Here is a 20951-nt window from a genome sequence, read left to right as displayed (position 1 = left end):
AAAAAGCCAATAATTTGTTGCCTGAAACACCAACAGTCAAACATCAAGTAAAAAGTTATGAAAATGGAGGTTAAATGTCATTTTCTGTCCATAAATTCTATTTAGGTGTTATTCCAGTAATACTTTTATTTGATGCTTCTGGGTAGAAATAAATTGGAAAATGCCTCCTTTCTGCAGAGATTGAAAAGTTGATCTTTGCTCAGTGCTCAAGATCTTAATACCCAACTCAAAATGTAACTCAAAACACAGAATGGCAGATATACATTGTACATGTAGTCATTGTGTGCAGCAGAGGCATCAACTGCCGAGTAGTCGACTGTGTGCAACAATCAAATTGCTCTGGTTTTTATTTACATTGTCCATGAATCGCATGAAGACGTTTTGCAGATTTTGAAGAAATAATCTGGCTCCTGAGTTTGTAACCAAAGATACTGTACGTATGTACAGTACACATGAAAGGTCAGGTTGTTTGTCTTAAAGGTCGTCGTGGAGTCAAACCCCTCCTCTGAATGGGCCTTTTCCAGGCCAGTGCTCCATGGATCTAAGGAGCAGTGAAGTATTTTTGTTCAAACATTCCAAGCTTTGACAAGCAATACTCTTTCTTCATCAAGAAATCATCCTTTCCTGAAAAGCTCTCATTCAATGTTTGTATGGACCACTCCGTGCACTTTCAGCGTACATGATACACGCACAAACTACTAGATGCTCCAGACCATTCAATTTCCATCTCACAACCTGTGCTATTAGCACTCGATACCTATCCCTTGGCTGCTTCATACTTCCCTCATTCTAATACATGTAGCTCCATTTAGTGTGGGGTGCATGCAAAACCCCATGTTTAACATTCCAATTACCCACCCATCAGCCCCTGAGCCATTTCAAGATGGCTTCCACGGAGGGGCGGTGAAGAAATGTAAAGGCCGATTCACCGTAGTCTTGGTGTTATAAATCTGCTGTGAAGGTGCCTATAATAATTGTAGCATGCTTTAGTTCCAGGTCAGCAAAAGCCCAGGGCTGTCTTTTAATTCACCCCAACCAAATCAAATCTCTTCAAAGTATCTTTTGACCTCGCAATGCAACTCTCTTCACTAATGCATTGTATGCATCTAAATACCAAAGACTTGCTGCCAACCTTTGATAGCTGTACAATAGTCCCCCCTCTATTGGATCTCCGCCTCCCCCCCCCCCCCCCCCCATTTGTTACGTACATTGTGTCAAGATTTCTCGGAAACTACATAGTGTGTGACATGTATAGTGTGTATATAGATTGTATATATACTATACATATGTACACAATGTGGTATAGGCCTATTTGCATTGTAGTTGATTACCATCCCATTTTCCAGGCTCAGTTGCAATTTTGAAATCGATCAGAGGATTTTATTCCAGGGCAAGTCCAAGATATCGCGCACCTTACGTATGGGACATTCAGAGATTTCAAACCTCTGAAAAGTAATGAAGGAGCACTTGGATTTTATTGTTTATCATCAGGAGGACTGGTATCCTTGAGAAGAATATTGTGTTTAAGTTTGGTGTCATTTGACCTTGGGTTGATTATTTTATTAAGAAAAATATGCCAACTTACGTATGGGACCAGAGAAAAACTGGATTTTTCAAAATAAAGTTTGAACTGAAAATTCTCTGAAAGTACCTTACTGATCAAGTTCTGTTTGGAAGTGAAGAAAGGTACAATACTGAAGTATCTTTCAGCAAAGTTTCACTGCAAAAGAATAAAGCATATTTTCATGAAGTTGGTTTAATTAACGAAAGTACACCTTACGTATGGGACATGGCTCAACTTACGTATGGGACATTTGTCTTTAGTGCACAAATGCATTCATGGGAATGACTTTAAATTTCCCCATAGTGTCATATTTAGTTCCACAAATCATGCTACAACATGTAACAAATGAAATAGACTTCTAAGTGGGTACTTTCCCGGTTCAGGTACCCAGCAAAAGCTAAAATAAAACAAATAAAAGTAATTATCAATTTACAATTAAATGTCTTAGTTTGGATTCCGTCATGCATTAACACTGTCCTCATGATGTCTACACATGCAGATATAGTATACTGACACTCTATTTCTAGCCCATTTGTAATTACTCTAGTCAATATTTTTTCATCAAATGAAAAAAAAAAATGAGCAAATTCTAGCTTGTGACCTTGATATAGCATACATGTACATGTACAATAACTAATTTGTAGTCTTGATAATTTCAACTTTAGAATCAAATGTCATGTACAATGTATTTGCAGATACAGTTTGAAGTGGGTACTTTCAGTAGCTCTAGGCTTACCTTGCAAGTTGTCTAAGTTTTTATAAAGCTTTATAATTGTTTGAAATGCAGCACAAAACACAACAACAAGAGTACTTCATTTTGCTCTGTAATCATCATGTTTTGCCATGTGAATTTTAGCTGAACTGCAATATCAATCAAATTTTAATGAAAGTTTTAGATTTTAAGGAGATAGAAGAATGTATGTACCAATGCTGTTTCTGTTTTTTTTTTTTCAAATTGCTTGGCTTCGTGTCTATGAAACCAAAGACGACAAAATTTGTGCTACTTTGTACATACATACATGCTTGTGTAGTGATACAGGAAAGATTATCATTTGCACATTCAAATCTAGATTTGAAACACTTAAGTAACTCACTGATCTGCAAATTACAATTTTGAATAAATTCTAATAACCTCATTTGATCATACACTACCAGATTGCAGTGTATGTTGATAATTGTGTAGATGTGGGGTACAAAGTAAGTATGAGTTGATGAAGGTGTCTCAGAGCACATCTGTCTCTTCAAACACAAAATAGAAAAGAAAATTGAATTTCCTATTTGTTTGTGTAATTTGTGTTTTTAGCACTCCAACCACAGAACCAGTATTGATATTGTGGTTTATAGCAAATGTAAACTATAGTCTTCATTTTACAGGATTTTCAGAAATCATGTTCATGACCTTGATAAGTCATGACATATTCTGAGGGTGAACAGTTGAAATATTAACAATCATATCAAAATAAAAAGTACAAGTGTACTCTCATAGGGTTTTTCCTTTGCTATCAACTCAAGTAATGACAAAGTTACCTGCTCACACCTTAAGTGATTTTTCTTTTCAGTAAGACCTATAATGTTGTCATTGATGCGCGCCATAAGCACAATTGTTTTGATTTCGCTTTTGAGGCTGTACAACCTGTGGTACATGCTGAACAGTGTACTGCACCTAAAATGACACTCAGAGAATCCCATTCTTGGACAAAGTCATTTTGTAGAGAGGTAAAGTTGAAAATGATAACTGAATTAAGAAAATGTCCAATATCAAAATGTTAACGGGGAATGTTAATTCAAGACCAGCTGCACAGCCTGTAATGAAAATAAGAAATTACAAGTATAAATGAATATTCTTTATTTTCCTTTCTTAATCATAGAATGACTCAATAATGCTGTTCTTACACTCTCCCTGAGGTCATCTGAGTAGGAGAGGCAGATATATAGACATATTCTTCAGAGTAGGTGCAAAGATAACCATTAACCAAACAAATGTAAGGACATATAGCATCCATGTCAAAAGGCGGTTTTCCCATTCACTTTGCATGTAATGTCCCATACGTAAGGCATTTGTCCCATACGTAAGCAAACTTTAATTAGTTATAAGATGAAGGACTAATTAAATTTCCTCATTTAGTTTTGCTAATCTGGAGTTGAAATGAATAAATTAGAACTTCCTAAAGTATGATTGGTCAATGTTACAAATCTTCAGAAAAAACTTAAAAAAACATACTCAAATCCTTACGTATGGGACACTATGTTCTGGGAAAGTGCATAATTTGCATAATTAATGTGCTGACCTTGTCTTACCAATTGCAGATTATACTAACTCATACAGGGGTCATGTCCATAAAGGAACTAGGTCAAGGACAAATTCAACTGATTTTAGATGAATATTTATAATTTGTCCCATACGTAAGGTTTGTTTTTGATTTATGCAAATCAAGGCCATATTTCTTGCATAAATTTGCATAATTCAATATTTTCTTTGCTGGAAACATATGATTTAACTCTTTGGCTACAAGATGATATCAATAACTTTTTGATAAAATCAAGATGAATTTTGAGCATCTGAGGGGACATTATCTTGGACTTGCCCTCCAACAATGATGGGATAGGGTTTGGGAAGAGATGGAGACAGGTGGGGTCATATTTTGTTGCCCGAAGACCAATACTAGAAATTGGGAGAAATATAATGGTATATTTTGCATCGTACTATATGTTGCACGCATGCCCGTACCAATGTGTGCAATATCAGATGCAATCCACTGATTAAAACCCCTCCAGTGCTTCTTTTAAAACCCTGCACTGTGGGGAAAAAAAAAAGAAAAGAAAAAGAAATCACTGCCAAGACAGTGTCCTGTTTGAAGAATGTCACAATCATGGGGTACATTCTGCTACTTGCATGATAGTATACACGTACATGTAAATCCAAATCTATGAGTGTGTATCATACTGGTATTCGTTTCAACCTTAAGTCTGCCCAGATGACCCCAAAGGTTTGAAGGGGCTTTCATCATATAACAAGCATTATGTAAATTGCCAACAGCATATGCTGTGATGTTGTACACATGTCATGCATGCAAACAAATGGTAATATATTGTGCAATGGGTAAATTAAAGAATTAAAACACCTCGCTGCATCTTTCATGAAAAAGAAGGATCTGAATATCTAAAATCCATTGCATTGATACCATTGTGTACAAGAGAGACAATGAGGAGGTGAAAAGATGCATTGCACACCATGTTAGCATTGTCATTTTCCATCTGTTGTTCCTTCTGTCTTTACTTCTCATTTCTTTCAAACCACTCGTATGGCATACATGTAAGTTTGTACGGAATGGTGTGGTGGACAGTGGACTTTCATTCACATTGATCAGATCACAGTGAGAAGTAATCGGTGGGGGAAAACATTCCCATGATTGCGGCACGAGAGGAAGCAACAGATCAAATTGAGTTGCGTCATTGAATTGATAGTAGGGCAGAGATTTAAAGAAAAGCCAAACACGAAACCAGACAAAACACTGAAAAATTATTAGATTGAAAGAAATTTGTATGCAACACAGCATTCATGTGGCACTACCTTCGAGTCATATTTGTCATGTAAAATGAAATGAAATGCAATGTATGATTATATTAAAGCAGCAGGTACATCATTCCACTTCCATATAGAAAATCATTTATTTATTTTTTTTTGTCATGTGATTGCAAACAATGTGCGCAATATTCCTATTCTCTCTGAAAGGTCACAAAGTTGCATTCATCGTTTTCATGCCACAGTGCTTTCTTTATGACTCCTGATCAGCCCTAAATCTCTAAAGACAGGCTGCTCTACATTCAATCACATTTCCTTTTGAGAGAGCATGTCCTGCTATTTCCCTGTGTGTGCACACGATAAAGGCAGGGTAAGAAGTGGAGCTACGGTGTCTATGCAAGGCGTATTCTGGTCACATGACCAAGACTGGTATTTTGAGGTCGCCGGAGACAGCAATCTCAGGATGCCAACTGGTGATGTACTAACATAACATGCCCACTATTGTCCCTTTCTTTCATACTTGAGCAATTGTGCTTGAGGTTTTGCCAGTCATGCCGGCTCCTATTTCATCAGTTCCCATCATTACACATCCCTGCTCTCAAAATATCCTATTATCAGCCTCTAAAATCACATGTGTCTGGCCTGTAAAAGTACATGGATCACATTTCTTCACATTCGATACATCATACAACTGTCACTACATTGCTTTTATAGTCATAAAAGCACTAGTACTGTATAACCTAGAAGAGGTATGTTCTCGCCTTTGCTTGTTTTCTGAAGGGCTGTTGTTATACATGTACTTCAAACTCTCATATCTGATGCGAGAACGCTATTACAGGAAGTTGGGGTAGATATATAGATGGCACATGCCTGTTTCGGTTCACAACAATACCATCTAACCATCATATGATGGCCATAAATCAGTGCGTTCAAAGGTGCAATTCATGACAGTCTGTACATTGTATATGAAATCATGTGACAAAGTCATCTTTTACTCATAGTTATATTTTTTAGATGAAATCTCTCTTTCAAATTGTTGCCCACTGCACACATAACACATAAAGGGAAATTCCTCCCCAAAAATTAGTTTGCGTGAAATGAATTTTTTTTTTTTTTAAATCGTGTGAAGTGAATTTCTATCTTTACATGCACTCATAATAGAGTCACATACAGTATATGCATGCAGACAAAAATACAAACAAACATATTCCATCATCAATACTGAAAAAAGAGAGATTTTTTGGAATTTTTGGCATGGGGCAAAGCATGGAAAGTGAACTTGCAGGCTTTATCACAGAGTTGCGAAGTTGTGCTCAATTGGTCACAACTCAAAAAAAAAAAAAATTCATCTTTTTTTATAGCTTTGGTCAAATTTAGCTCAAACTTAACTCTCCTGTTCCTCCATTTTTTTTTTCTCCTATTTACATAGGAGTCAGAGTGGCCTTCCCCTTTACTGCTATTTACATGATTTCGCTTCAGACTGGGCACACTACACGTACGCTTTCCTGCAACTTACACACAACCAACAAAACATGAAGCCATGAATCATTGTTCATTTAAATTACATGTATTGTATACCAATCCTTTCAAAGTGCCATTGATTGATATATTTTATATACCAGTGAATAACTGATGATTGTAATGGTGATGATCTATGCATAATAATGGCCCGAATTCAGGAAGGTAGTACAGTCTTGTCCATGGTTTAAACCACCGACAAAGACCATAGGCCTATTTTGTTACGAAATCAGTCATTTCATTGACGAAATGATCATTTTGTAACGAAATGACAACATCTCGTAGACGAAATGGCCATTTCATAAATGTGATCATTTTGTTTAATAACGAAATGGTCATGTCGTTGACGAAATAGGCGATGCGATACTTGGTGCCCCATAAAAAAAAACTGGTCTTTGTCCATGGTTTTAACTAAGAATAAGATAGTACCACCTTTGTGAATTCGGGTCAGTGGATCCCATCTGAATTTGATGTAAGACCAAAGATTCAAGGCCTAAGTGCAACTTGCACAAACACTACGCTGTCATGATTTAAAATCCATTATGTAAGCATTATCACTTTAGTCGGTAATATGAAGATCTAAATTGCACAACAACAAAATCAAGGGCATTTTCCTGAGGGCAAGGTTGAGGGACAGATAAATTGAAAAGCAGTCTGATTTGATGAGGTTATTACTCATATTTCTAGTAACAAATGAAGAGTTTGTTTGCAAAAACCGATAAGTCCATATTTGCCAAATAGAAATATTTGCGATTAAAGGTCGAGAAAAATAAAGAGAATAATAACAAAATTTGTGCTTCTTTTGACCATAACTTCAAAAATATACCTTTATTTGTAGTGACCAATATATCATTTAAAAGGTATTATTTTGTACTTTATGACAGAGACCGTAACTCAAAATCTTTAAAAATGGACTTATCGGTTTTTGCAAACAAACTCTTCAAATGCTTATCACAGGACATTGAAGTACATGTAGTAGTAATGATAATCATGTCCATTCTTTTCTGTGGCTCTTCATACTGGTAGCTCATTTTAAGTGTATGAATTACTCATATTTAAGTCATATTGTAATACGCACTGTTCCTGTCAACATCCATCTTGCTACCAAAGTGTGAACTGCATTTAACATCCTAGTATTTTTTCTTACAAGGTAGTGCCTGTGGTACTTTAACACCTGTGGTGTCTGAAAGTGTTACACTAATCATGGGGTGTATAATCTCTAATTCATTGGCATCCACTCATCCCACTTCCGGTTTCCATCCTCATTTCTCCTGTTTTACATCCTCACCTCATCCTCATCCTCATCCTCATCACCTCATCCTCATCCTCACCCCGCCCGCACCTCCATGCTTTGTTACACTCGCCTCCTAATCACCACCAATAATAGCGGAAGTGCTGCGGAGTGTCCAACTACACCGAGTGGTTCGGTTTTAACATGACCATTGAATACTACATGGTGCCCAAGTCGTGTTGTAAGAATCAGACAGAGGGCTGCAGCATGGACATATCCCCCGACCCTGTAACAGCTGGAAGCAGAATTTACACCAATGTAAGTTTAAAGTCACTTTTATGGCAGTGAAGAATTGTAGCCTTTGTGTTAATGCATGGATGTCTCTTTGTTTTTTTCTCCCTTCTCTTCTTTTGGATATTTGTGTCTGTTGCATTTTTGCGTATCCGTACATGTGTTTGTGCGTGTAGCTTAAGTGTTGTGGTGTGAACAACTACACGAACTGGCTGGGTTGGAACCAGAGTCAACCGAACACTGTGCCAGAGTCCTGCTGCGTTCAGCCAGGAACAGGATGCAACAACCTCGGCAGCCCGAGCTTCAACATCCACACAGATGTAAGGATTATAATCACATGATGCTGATCCAGAGGCATGATGGAATAGCACCCATCTCTCTCACTGAATCCATTTGTGGAATGTTGCGTACATGTAGTGTACTCTTGGAAAGATGTCTTTATTCATAATTTATATATATATACAAAATATATATATATAATATATATATATATATATATATATATATATATATATATATATATATATATAAAATATTATACAGATATTGACTTACCAGAGGTGGAATATAACATTTGAGATCCTCGCGGGAAGTTATATTTTTGTCGAGGATTATTATATTTTTCCGAAGCGCGTAGCGCTGAGGAAAAATATAGTATTCCGAGACAAAAATATAACTTCCCAAGAGAAATTAAATGTTATATTCCTACCGAAGGAAAAAGTCAATATCTGTTATATTATATGACCTACAGTACAAGAAATAAACTGCTGTATATAGGCCCTAAAGCAAAACGACTAGGTCTAGAAACACTACTCCTTTTCGCAGTCATATTCATGAACGCGCGTACCGCATGACAACAGTGCGCTAGTGCCAGTGGTATTCAATCGAGCCACAAGTAACCTTCATACGCAGATCTAGGCCTAACTCCGATGGCTTTCACGTAGGCCTACCGGGAATTCGTTCTTCCGTGGAGTACGACCGTTGCCTGTTTATCACATACTAAGTAATTTGTAGAACAGTCGTTAATCAATCGTACGTAGGGCCTAGTTTCGTAGCGGTAGAGCCAGATTTTGTAATGAGAGATGTAAAAATTGTAGAAGACTAGACCAAATGCCGCTTTTGGTCTGGGTAAAGCAAGCTTGTTGACATAACATTTGTTTGTGGTGATGTATGACTCATGAGAATGTGAACTTTCTGATAATGTAGGGCCTAATCTCTTCTGCCTGCGATCACTGGTACAAGAGCTGTTTAGACTACGGACCTGGCCCTGGTCCAGGTCCTGCGCTAGTACAAGTAGCATAAAAACTTACTCAGTTCAGGCTCTGGTAATGTAATGGGAAATCCTTTGGCTTTCCTGTCACGACTGTCTAACATTGATCGGAGTAGGAGGCTCTATAGCAATCAGGACAACAATTCTTTCTCTCTCACAAGCGAAGGGCAGCTGCTCATCAAAGCTGCCATGCCAGTTTGACGAAAACAAATCAGTTGAATTTCGTACCTGTAATTCGCGCTTGCAGTGTAGCGTGTGTCAGTGTGATGCTCATATTTAATACCGCTAGCGCATTCTGTAAACGTAAGTGGTATGGTGCTTGTGGTCGGTCGACCGGTCACGATTACATTCGTAAGTATGTGTGTGTGTGTGTGTGTGTGTGCAAAGCGTCTCTGTGTATGTTGCGCGCATCATAACAATTGATTTTTTGATTACGTCACCCCTCCAGATATAACGCCATTTGTTTAACGTTGTCGCTGTTATATTCCATGATTGTACGTAATTTACGTCATGTTATGAAATATAACGCTTCTCATCCTTGTGAACATGGTCACGTGACAGCATTTTGACCAATCACACATTGGTATCTATATAGGTCATATAATATAAATATATATATATATATATATATATATATATATTATATATATATATATATATATATAAATATAAATATTTCTGTATATATATATATATATATATATATATATATATATATAAAATTTTTGTAATCGTTGGATCCATGGCGTACTTGAGACTCTTTCTTCTAAAATATATATATATATGAAGCGTTTGTTTGCAAAAACCGATAAGTCCATATTTGTCGAATGGAGATATTTGCGATTAAAGGTCAAGAAAAATAAAGAGAATAATAAGAAAATTTTTGCTTCTTTTGACCATAACTTCAAAGATATACCTTTATATGTAGTGACCAATATATCATTTAAAAGGTATTATTTTGTACTTTATGACAGAGACCGTACTTCAAAATCTTCAAAAATGGACTTATCGGTTTTTGCAAACAAACTCTTCATATAAATATATATATATATGGGCCGTGACGCGAGAAAAGGGCCCTTAGGGCATTAAATACCGAAAATGAGTTTTCACCTCCATATTGTAGAAGAAACTCTGACTTATTTGGATATGCAAACCTTTTTCTGAAATTCCACTCCTAAATGCCCCAATTACGACATTCAAAACAGCATGTTTTGTCCAAATCCTGTCACTTTTTGATGCGTCTATGCACGTGCGCGTAGTATATTAGCTAGTTGATCTTTTATTGCGCGTATTGCTTTGTTAAACGTCCGCGCCGTTTTCTGGCGTTTGCGCGCAGCGGTGCTAAGGGCCCTTTTCTCGCGTCACGGCCCATATATGTGTGTGTGTGTGTGTATGTATATACATATATATGTATGTACTGTATATATATATATATATCATTATCCGCGTGTTGGAATAAGAGCATGAGCATGAAGACGATGAAGACAAACAAGTTGACATAATGCATTAGAATCCAACTTCATTTATTTGTATGTCAACTTGTTTGTCTTCATCGTCTATATATGTATATGGGCCGTGACGCGAGAAAAGGGCCCTTAGGGCATTATATACCGAAAATGAGTTTTCACCTCCACATTGTAGAATGAACTCTGACGTATTTAGATATGCAAACCATTTTCTGAAATTCCAATCCTTAATGACCCCATGACGACATTCAAAAAGAATGTTTTGTCCAAATCTTGCCACTTTTTGATACGTCTATGCATGTGCGCGCAGTTAGCTAGTTGATCTTTTTTGCACGTATTGCGTTGTCAAACTTCCGCGCTGTTTTCTGGCGTTTGCGCGCAGCGGGGCTAAGGGCCCTTTTCTCGCGTCATGGCCCATGTATATATATATATATATATATATATATATATATATATATATATATATATATATATATATATATATATATCCTAGCCTATTCATCCCAAGTGGGCATTTGGTATTATTGGACTTGCCTGCCTGGTGCTAATCCTTGCATTGGAGATACATATATATTATCTGTAATGGCCATAGGGTGTATTCTAGGGATTTGAGTATCATTTCTGTTGCGTTCATGGGACATTGAGTGTGTTGTGACAAGTGTTTGTCTTAGGAAGACAATTTTTCTTTTCTTTCGTCTTTGTTCCTCCAGAGAACATTTAAGCTTTTGAGTTCGTTTACATATATTGACCAGACTTTACATTTCTACAGTACAACACCAAAATAGATTCAGAGTGGCCAATTGTGAAAGATGGCCTAGTCGACTGGAAATGAAAATTAAAACAAAGAGATATACAGTAGACCTCGCCTAAGTCGACATCGCATAAGTCGACAACTCACTTAAGTCGACACAATAAAAAAGTCCCGATTTTTGCCTTTGTTATTCCTTGAAAATTTCCTCGTCTTAGTCGACATTTATAAGTCGACAACTCACGTAAGTCGACCTGATTTTTCAGTGCCAACTGAGCTGAAATACGTGTTAATTCCCTCGTCTAAGTCGACATAATTTTTCGCTCAAAGTCTTATCGTCATTCTCTGAAAAAGAATTGTTTTCCCACTCCGATTCGCTGCATTTCTACTCGGTAATTCGCTAGTGTACGGCGCAGTAGCGTTCCCACCATGCGTCCATTGTCTTGTATGCCAGAATAGAAAGGGCATACACTCATTTACACTGGAGTACTACATGTGGTACCCAAGGCAGTTCACTTTACCCCTATTCTCCCTCTCGTTTTTCTCAAAACGCAAAAATTTTGTACACTTAACTATGTCCCAGTAGGTATTCATTATCCGAACATGAAATGTTTTTGTAAATCCGAATATTCTGACGTTCATTATTCCGAAGCGGTATTAAAACCTGGGCCCTTGCTAGAAAATTTATTACAATGCAACTGATAATGCAACTAAAAAAAAAAATCAAATGCAGGTGTATCAAATCACATGTAGCTTTTGCATTTAAACGCAAGTGCGTTGCTGAAAAGACTTGCGTCTGATAATCATATGAAATTAGAAAATAATTGTACGAACCTGAAACTCAATTGCATTTAAACACAACTCTAAAAATCAAATGCAAGTCCATCAAATCACACGCAACGATGTATTTAAACGCAAGAGCGTTGCAGAGAAGACTTGCGGTTTTTGTACAAAACTAGAAACTGCGTTTAAAAACATCTCTATACATCTACGGAAGTGCGTTATTGTTGAAAAGACTTGCATTACTTTTTTATTTCATAAGCAAAATTAGAAATTAAACGCAACTCTGAAAATCCAATGCAAGTCCATCAAATCACACGGAAAGCTGAAAGACGTGCGTTTGATAATCATACAAAACTAGAAAATTGTAGGGAACTTTTTTTTTTAACTCAATTGCGTTTAAACGCAACTCTAAAAAACAAATGCAAGTCCATCAAATCACACGTAACGCTGTATTTAAACGCAAGAGCGGTGCAGAGAAGACTTGCGGTTTTTGTACGGAACTATAAGAAACTGCGTTTAAACGCATTTCTAAACATCTACAGAGTTGTGTTATTGTTTAAAAGACTTGCATTATTTTTTTTTATTTCGCAAGCAAAATAAGAAATCAAATGCAAGTCCATCAAATCACACGGAACGCTGAAAAGACTTGCGTTTGATAATCATACGAAACTAGAAAATTGTAGGGAACTTACAGTCCCGTTTATGTCGACTTCCGCGAGGTTGACTGTATGTCTGACATTCATGGATTGAAATGAGATTGCCATTACAGGGTTCCCAGCCCATCAGGGAAATCAGGGAAAATTACTTTACTTTTTTCCAGTCAGGGAAAAGTCAGGGAATCGATAAAAATGCCTCAAATCAGGGAAAAGTCAGGGAATTTTGATTGGCCCCAAAATCGAAAGTAGTCATTTAGACTCTTATATTTTGTTGCGTATCAAAACAGCATCCATTGGATGAAACTGGATGAAAATTGGATGTCAAACTGGAAATGAGTTGAAATAGTTATCATGGATATTTGCTGCTTCATCGGGGAAAAATCGGGGAATTTTGTTTTCTTAAAATGCTGGGAACCCTGCATTAACATCTATGTGCAGGAATTTTTTCAAGTAGCACAAATTCCAAAAGCAGTCTGTAATGGATACAAAATGGCATTTGTAAAGTGGATTGATACCGGGACAGAATGGAGAACATCTTAAGTTGGTTGGTTTTGGTAGTTTTGTTGATAAAATGGGGTCATGGCCACAACTGTCTTTGGATATATATGGAAAGGTAATCTGAGCAAATTTATTGTGGAATGGGGGGGGGGGGGACAAAGTTAGAGGGAGGTATAGTTTAGTCAGCTTTCCATTTTTTTTTTCCATGTGGTCTTGTGTTTGGTTGTTTTCTAGAAGTCAGTGCAGTTTATTATCTGTGAATAATGTCTTGTACAGCATGTATGCATAGGTATCATGTCAAAATGTTGTTTGTAATACAATAATGAATGTTTGATGTTGAAGTTGGTGCTTAAAGGGATGGTACAGTATTGGTGGAGATGAAAATTGGACTTTAACTTTTTTGCGAGATACCAAGAAAACGCTTATGAAATAGTACAGAGTATACCGTTTTAAGAGGATTCAAAGTTTATTTGATGAAAACTGGGTTTGGAATACCGGTAGCTTAAACATCCAAAAACAAAGTATAACAAAACGATCGTAATAAAATGTCCCACACTTTATTAGGATCACTCTGTTTTGGATATCTCAGCCATTTCAAAATCAATTTTAATCAAATAAACATTGAAATCCTCATGGAATTACATGCTCTTTCATATTTCATAAGAGGTTTCTCACTATCTCACCCAAACAATGATAAAAACCTAAAGTTAAGTCTCAACCAAAACTATACGATCCCTTTAAATCTAACTATGGCCACCTGATTTGATATTAATTAATTGATGATTACTCCAGTACCAGGGGGTGTTTCATTGAGAATTTAAGTTGAACTTAAAAGTTAAGATCAACTCAAAACTATGGTATGCCGTTGGTTTCTCTTTTTGGTTTTATCTTATCTGTTCAGAATCCATTTCAAATTGCTATCAAAATTTACAGAATAAATTCTTTGTCCCTAACTTTAATTTACTAGTTGATTGCCTGTATGAAAAAGTATCAACAAGTTGCATTTTTATATGAAAGTTAGAATATTATTGAAGTCACACACGGACTACCATAAATTCTAAGTTGATCGTAAAATTTAAGATCATAAAATTTAAGATCAACTTAAATTTTTTGGTGAAACACTCCCCTGGTGTGTCTGCTCATGCTCTGCAATTACAGATGCAACAACCATTGTGTTTTATCTTCTCTCTCTCTCTCTCTCTCTCCCCCCTTTCTCTCTGTTTATCAGTCTGGATGTTTTTCCATCAAGCAATCTTTCTATCTGTTTTAACCCTAACTAGGCCGGGCTATTTAGGTAGATCATAGAGCTGGGGGGGGGCCTCCCAGGCCCCCCCTCCAGATCTCGGCCGTTGACAGCGCGATCGCGACGAAAATTGGCACACACATTGCCTATGATGTAATCTAAAGTACTACGAAGTTAGATTTTTAAAAAATTATCATTTATGCTAAATTATGCTAATTTATGCATAATGATGCAATGAAATCAAACAATTTGGTATAAATCACTTAATAAAGCTCAAAATGGGCACTTTTTTTTGTATTCTTTTTAGTGTCCTAAGCAAATATAAGAGAAAAAAATTTAGCCATCCAAAAAAAATTTCTTAAGTATTTTATCGTTTTTTAAATTTCTTATGTATTTCCTTGTTTTTTCGACTTTATGTTTTTCATTGTTTTTTCGATGAAACTTGTCCACGACATTCTTCCGAACAAGAAAATATGTTATTAATTGATTTTAATCAATAAAACCCCAAAATAATCATACTTTTATGAAATTTGACTGTAAGCACAGTTTCCATTGAAATTGTACACGAATTCACGTTTTTGAGCAATTTTTGGTCTGACATGCACATACATATTTATGCGAAACTTCGGAACCGCGCACCCGGGCATCGCAAATTTGGTGTCAAAAGATGCGGGAGACTTGACAGAAAAAAAGTCATGAAACGTCGCGGCGATAGCTTTTCGCGTTAGCGATACATCGCACGGAACGCCCCCCCCCCCCCCCCCCCCCGGCCTAGTTAGGGTTAATATCCATCTAAGATCGATTGTAGAGTCTGTCCCTTCTTTTTCTTCTGTTTCCATGATTCTGACTTCTTTACTGGGTAATTTTTGTTTTACACAGCTTGAACTTCAAGGAAATGATCTTTCTACAATATGTATTGATTGTTTTCTCTCTCTCTCTCTCTCTCTCTCTCTCTCAATCCTTCACCCTCCCCCCCACCACCACCACCACCTCCATCACCAGGGTTGTTATGACAGCTTGAAGGACTTGCTCATCACCAACATAGGGATCGTTGCTGGGGTGGCCATTGGAATTGCTGTAATTGAGGTGAGTTTAACCATTTGATGACAGACTGATTTTGCTGTAGCACGCATTTCCCATAGACACCTGCCCGGATATTCTCAGGACTTGTCCTCAATGGGTTGATAGAAATCATTAAATACATAGTTGAGCTATGAATAATGCCTTTTTGTTTTAATCCTCACATCATATATGATGTTTGATTGTATGCAATGTGTCAATTATCATTAATATAAACATTGAATATATATTTACAACCTCACACAACAAACCAACTAATGTGATGTTATGGTTGTTGTGACTTTAAAAGCTTTTATAAAGATTTTTAGTTAAGGGTATATTCTACATGATTACATCTTGAGATTTGATTTCAATTTAATAGTTTATTTCCATCAAAGAAAAAAAAATTAAATCATCACTTGTGTGCAACTTTACAACAGTTAGCAGGTATTACTACAGTGCAGTCCTGGGAAATGTTACTGTGCCAGAAGTAATTAAATAGATTTTAAATTTCGCGGTCAATCTTTCTTTCGTTTCACCTCCAGGTGTTTGGGATCATTTTCGCCTGCTGCCTCATGAGAGCAATCAAGTCGGAGTACGAGGTGGTGTGAGATTGACCTTTGACCTCGCAGTAGCCTTTTGTCAAGGCCCTCTCGCTGTAAGATGGCTATAACATGAGAATAAAGCGAGCCCAGCCGAGTTCGACAGCACGAGGGCCTTTTGAGATCTGCTTCACACATTTTTATTCGTAAGACATGAACCCTACTGAATAGTCATAATAACAGGTTCTGGTCGACCAATGGAGTGGTGTGCTCCCCACAGGAGTTATCTGGCCTGTTCGCATGCATCACTGAGACCACCCATGGAGGTCTGTGGCGGGCATTCGCCGTATGCGAATCGGGCTGGGGCAGACAGACACGCAGACTGGTTGAGTTTTGCTACCGAAATCAAGGAGCAAAACTCGGTAATTCAAAGGGTTATAAACGAGGATGCGAAGCAGATCCCAAAAGGCCCTCGTGCAACGCCACTCGGCTAGGCTCTCTTCACCATACAGCGAGAGGGCCTTGACAAAAAGCTAACCTCGCAGCTGACAGAGAAAGAAGAAGCTGCAGAGAAATGAAGGAAAATATAAGTTTTTCAAGCAAAAATTTTGTGGGGACCTTTGGAGCTTTTTAATGATTTGTCATTCCTTTATTATATTTATAGCCATGATATTCTAGGACAAAGACTCTTTCATAATTATTTTTTTTCTTCAGATTATTCATTTATTTACACTTTTTGTGCTTTGAATAATTACCGCATATTTGATCAAGCCAGCGTTTGTTTAGTTGAATCCCAATTTGTTTGTGAAGAAATAACTGTACCAAAGAAGTATCACTCCTTTCATTTAAAAAAGATTGAGTATCAACAAGGGCTTAAACCAAAGCCAAAACAAAATCCCAGAAAAGAATCTTGGAATGGAGAGCCTGCATACCACAAAACGCAATGAACATTGTAGATATATTAAAGAGGTTGACCATCGATCATGTTACATGTAGTAATTAGAACTTCATTTTCAAATGAAATAGCAGTCGTCAGCACCACCTATTTATTTTTTGTCCACTTGTCAACACTAAGTAATGTACTACACGTATCTTTTGAAATAATTTGGCATTTCATCCTGTAAGGAAGAAATAATTTGCATTGCATTATTCGGAGTACTAAAAGTGCATGCTTTCTCATTGGCAGAAGGGGGGAAAAAATCATTATTGAAGCCTTTTTTATGAGGATTTATTTCATACTCCTGCAAACTTTTTGCCCCTTGTTGAAGGTCATATGGTAAGCGTTGAGTTGGTGGGGAAACATACATGTAGTAGGATTACCAGTGTTAGTGGGACTATGATCTACCTGCATATCTTTAATCCTGCAATTTTTCTGTGTTCTTTTTGCTCCTGCAGTATGTAAGTAGGAAATTATATGAATTCGGAGTAAGTGCAGAATATTGGCATTGGACAATGAATTCACATGATGAGTGATAGAGTTTTACATTAATGGAGCGGAAGAGGGGAATACTAGGTCACTGAGGTGCATTGTGGGACGGAAGAAGCACTAGATAATTTGTAGCCTCATCTCAAGGTTGGCATGAGTAGAGCAATGGCTGGATAAGTCTCTGATGGCAGTTGATTTTACGTCTGTGCTAAAACGAAGAGGCAAGTGCTTGCTAGTTTAGTCGCCAAAGATCCATTGTTGTTGTGTCTTGGATGCTGCTTAAGCATGAAGAACAATTGAAATAGTTCTCAATGTGTCACCTCCCGGTGTTTGCATACATGATTGTGTCATGTTCGCTCTGACAACTTCGTTGTAGATAACAACTTCTCTCATAAGTAGGTCTGTACAGAGGTATGCATTATAAGTTGGTTGAATTGAAGTTCACTCGCGGTATATCATATGTATAGACTGAGCCGAAAGGCCATCGCCTGAAAACACTAAACACATGCTTGTAATTATTGCACTGCAATACATGTATCTATCACCAGCTGCTGGTACTTGTTAGTAACTAGTGCGATGCCTAAAAAACAAAAGAAAGTTCTACTAATGTGATAAATCACTTGTCTGTGGAGATTATTGTACTTGTTCATCCATGTAGCATGCATGTATTATACATTATTCATAGCGATCATCGCTTACTATCCACCAGACACTTTTATTACTCGTCCTTGGTAAGGAAAGGGAATGTAAAGAGATGTGTAAGTGATGCAGAGCAGAAAATTAGTTGTAAAGTCGTGCGTCAACAAACGTGCAAGACGTTGTTCCAGTCGGGTGGACACATTTCACTTTGTAGAATATTTTCAGCATGAGCTTTTGATCTACATCAAGGGGGAAAAAAAAGGCGAGTATGACAACTTTGTTTCAGGCAGCGACACTTGCTACAGAAAGGCTTCGTAATTGACCAAAGATATGTACGTACCATGCAGTTGGTGAGAGATGTTATCAAACAAAACATAAAATCATGTTTCACTACTGGAATTCCAAACAGTACCTACAAAACCATTACAGCAAGTCATGTCAAATGAAGTCACTGTGATGAAAAGAAAAGAAAGAAAATATATAGGTTAATGCTCACGGTTAGACGCTTTAATAGCTTTGACTTAATACTACATCGCTAATGTACTCTACATTTGGTTACATGCGAGTGTCTTACAGTGTATAACAAGGTTATGGCACTTTCAGTCCCCACCCCCCCCCCCTTGTACTTTAAGCACAGAATAACATGGACATGGAATTACCCATGCCCATTGTCGTCTGTCTGGTGCCCCTTAAATTACATTTCACCAGTGTGCATGATGATCACAGTACAACTCAGAATAGGGCGTTAATACCACTGTTTAGTACTCTTTATAATCAGTCAGTACTTCCTTCTGGGAGATCTTGTGTCAAAAATTTTGAGGCAGACCATTAGTGTAGTGCTGTGTAAACAGTTTCTTGTAGTAATGCATGTTCTTAATGTTGTATGTATTTTGTTAGGGTCTTTGTTCTTTTTTTAAAGGTGTAAAACAAGGAATATCTAGGACACTATAGACAAGTATTTTTCTATGAAATTCTTAACAGGTGGCTGTTACATAGCATTCAGGGAAATTTGCTAATCTGTCTGAGGAATTTAATATGAAATATATATATGCGAGTTATTGCATACACATATGCTACTATTTTCTGTTCAGAGTGAAGAAATTGAAGTTATGTAGGAATTGGTTATGTGTTTTTGCATTAAAAAATGTTTCAAGGGAGGTGATGTAATAATTTCAATACTTTCTCTGTTATTTTGCATTGTTTTTTTTGTTCAAATTTATAGGGTTTAATGTACCTATTTGTGGATAGAATGTTGGTACTTCACATACTAGTACATTATCATAGGGAGAATGAGTTGAGGGAAAAGAGATAGATGTATATGAAATATTAATACAACTTGTACATGTACATGTTATTTCTGTAACAAAAATTAATCTGTGTCCTCTTGGAGTGTTTCTGTTTTTTTCTGTGTAGGGATTCAGGTGTTCCTAGTTATAAGAGTATAATAAAATAAGATTTACTATCTCTAAACTTGCATTACGCTATTGTTCTTTTGTGTGGTCTCTCTCCAATACAAGCACAAGCATAGTGTTTCACATGTTTGCAAGGGGTTAAACTCAAGCTTAGGAGCCACAGCAGTACAACAAGAAATCAGTGCTTTTGCATTTTGCCTTTTCTATTTTCAAGAAGCAAAATTTGTGATCTTGCTACTTTGGAGACAAATTGGTATTGCACTCTTGTGACAGGAGGAAATATAGTTCGCTTGTTAGAAACTCCCGCTTAAGTCAATCGACATGTTAAATTTTTGAAAATGAAAACCACTAAAGTGGAAGGGGGCTATAGGGAAGACTGGAACAAGGATCCCAGCATCGGAGACCCAATGTTGTGGAATGCTCAACTTCTTCTCATTACAGTGCACTCCCATTTTAACGAACTCGGTTATATGAAATTCCGGTTACAACAAAGTAAAAATTCAGGCCGCAGCATTATCTACTCTATGTATTTTTTTTTTTTGTTTATTTGTTCGGTTATTACAAAATTTTAATATAATGAAAGAAAACTGCCTGTCCCGAGGACTTTGTTGTAACGGGAGTCCACTGTACCACACGTGTGCAAAACATCTTTGCACTCCTGCGTTTCTAGGCCCCAATTGTCGCCAGAAGATATCGGAGAAAGGACTAAATGTGATGACAAAGTTTGCCATACCATTCAATACTACAGTACAAAGTATCAACACTCAACGAGATGAGACTGATACTCAGAAAAATGTCTCGCATTTCAATTAAATTCCGTGGTCCTTGGTGGATAAATTCATATTGCATACCACACTGTTTTAAATAGATATTATACAATGTATTTGATACATTGATTTATCCACATACAGTGTATATGCATTTACACATGGATGGTCAAGTGAAAAACACTCAATACCTTCATATAGATATACATACAGGCATAATTATGCATACATACATACATACATACAACATACTTTAATGTGTTTTACTTATGTTTTACTCAGATATAAAGTGTTATACACAAATATCATGGAAGA

The 20951-nt window shown here is 36.9% G+C and overlaps 2 protein-coding genes across 4 annotated transcripts in view; both read left to right on the top strand.

Moving 5' to 3' along the window:
• Nucleotides 1–19927, top strand: part of LOC140245425 (CD63 antigen-like) — a 39054-nt gene extending 19127 nt beyond the window's left edge. Inside the window, exons 4-6 of one of the 3 annotated variants that reach the window (XM_072325004.1) lie at nucleotides 8304–8447; nucleotides 15794–15877; nucleotides 16396–19927. In XM_072325004.1, coding sequence (XP_072181105.1) covers nucleotides 8304–8447; nucleotides 15794–15877; nucleotides 16396–16461 — 294 coding nt within the window. In that variant the 3' untranslated portion in view covers nucleotides 16462–19927. Of the gene's footprint in view, nucleotides 1–7992; nucleotides 8155–8303; nucleotides 8448–15793; nucleotides 15878–16395 lie in introns of all 3 variants that reach the window. The other 2 variants (XM_072325003.1, XM_072325005.1) reach the window with 2 other exon arrangements.
• LOC140245059 (protein transport protein Sec61 subunit beta-like) overlaps nucleotides 1–20951 on the top strand; it is a 231514-nt gene that overhangs the window by 87066 nt on the left and 123497 nt on the right. The window lies entirely within an intron of this gene.

This window comes from Diadema setosum, chromosome 22, assembly GCF_964275005.1.
Source record: "Diadema setosum chromosome 22, eeDiaSeto1, whole genome shotgun sequence".
Lineage (NCBI taxonomy): Eukaryota > Metazoa > Echinodermata > Echinoidea > Diadematoida > Diadematidae > Diadema > Diadema setosum.
The sequence above is the reverse complement of the archived record's forward strand: the minus strand, read 5'-3'. Positions and strand labels throughout refer to the sequence as shown.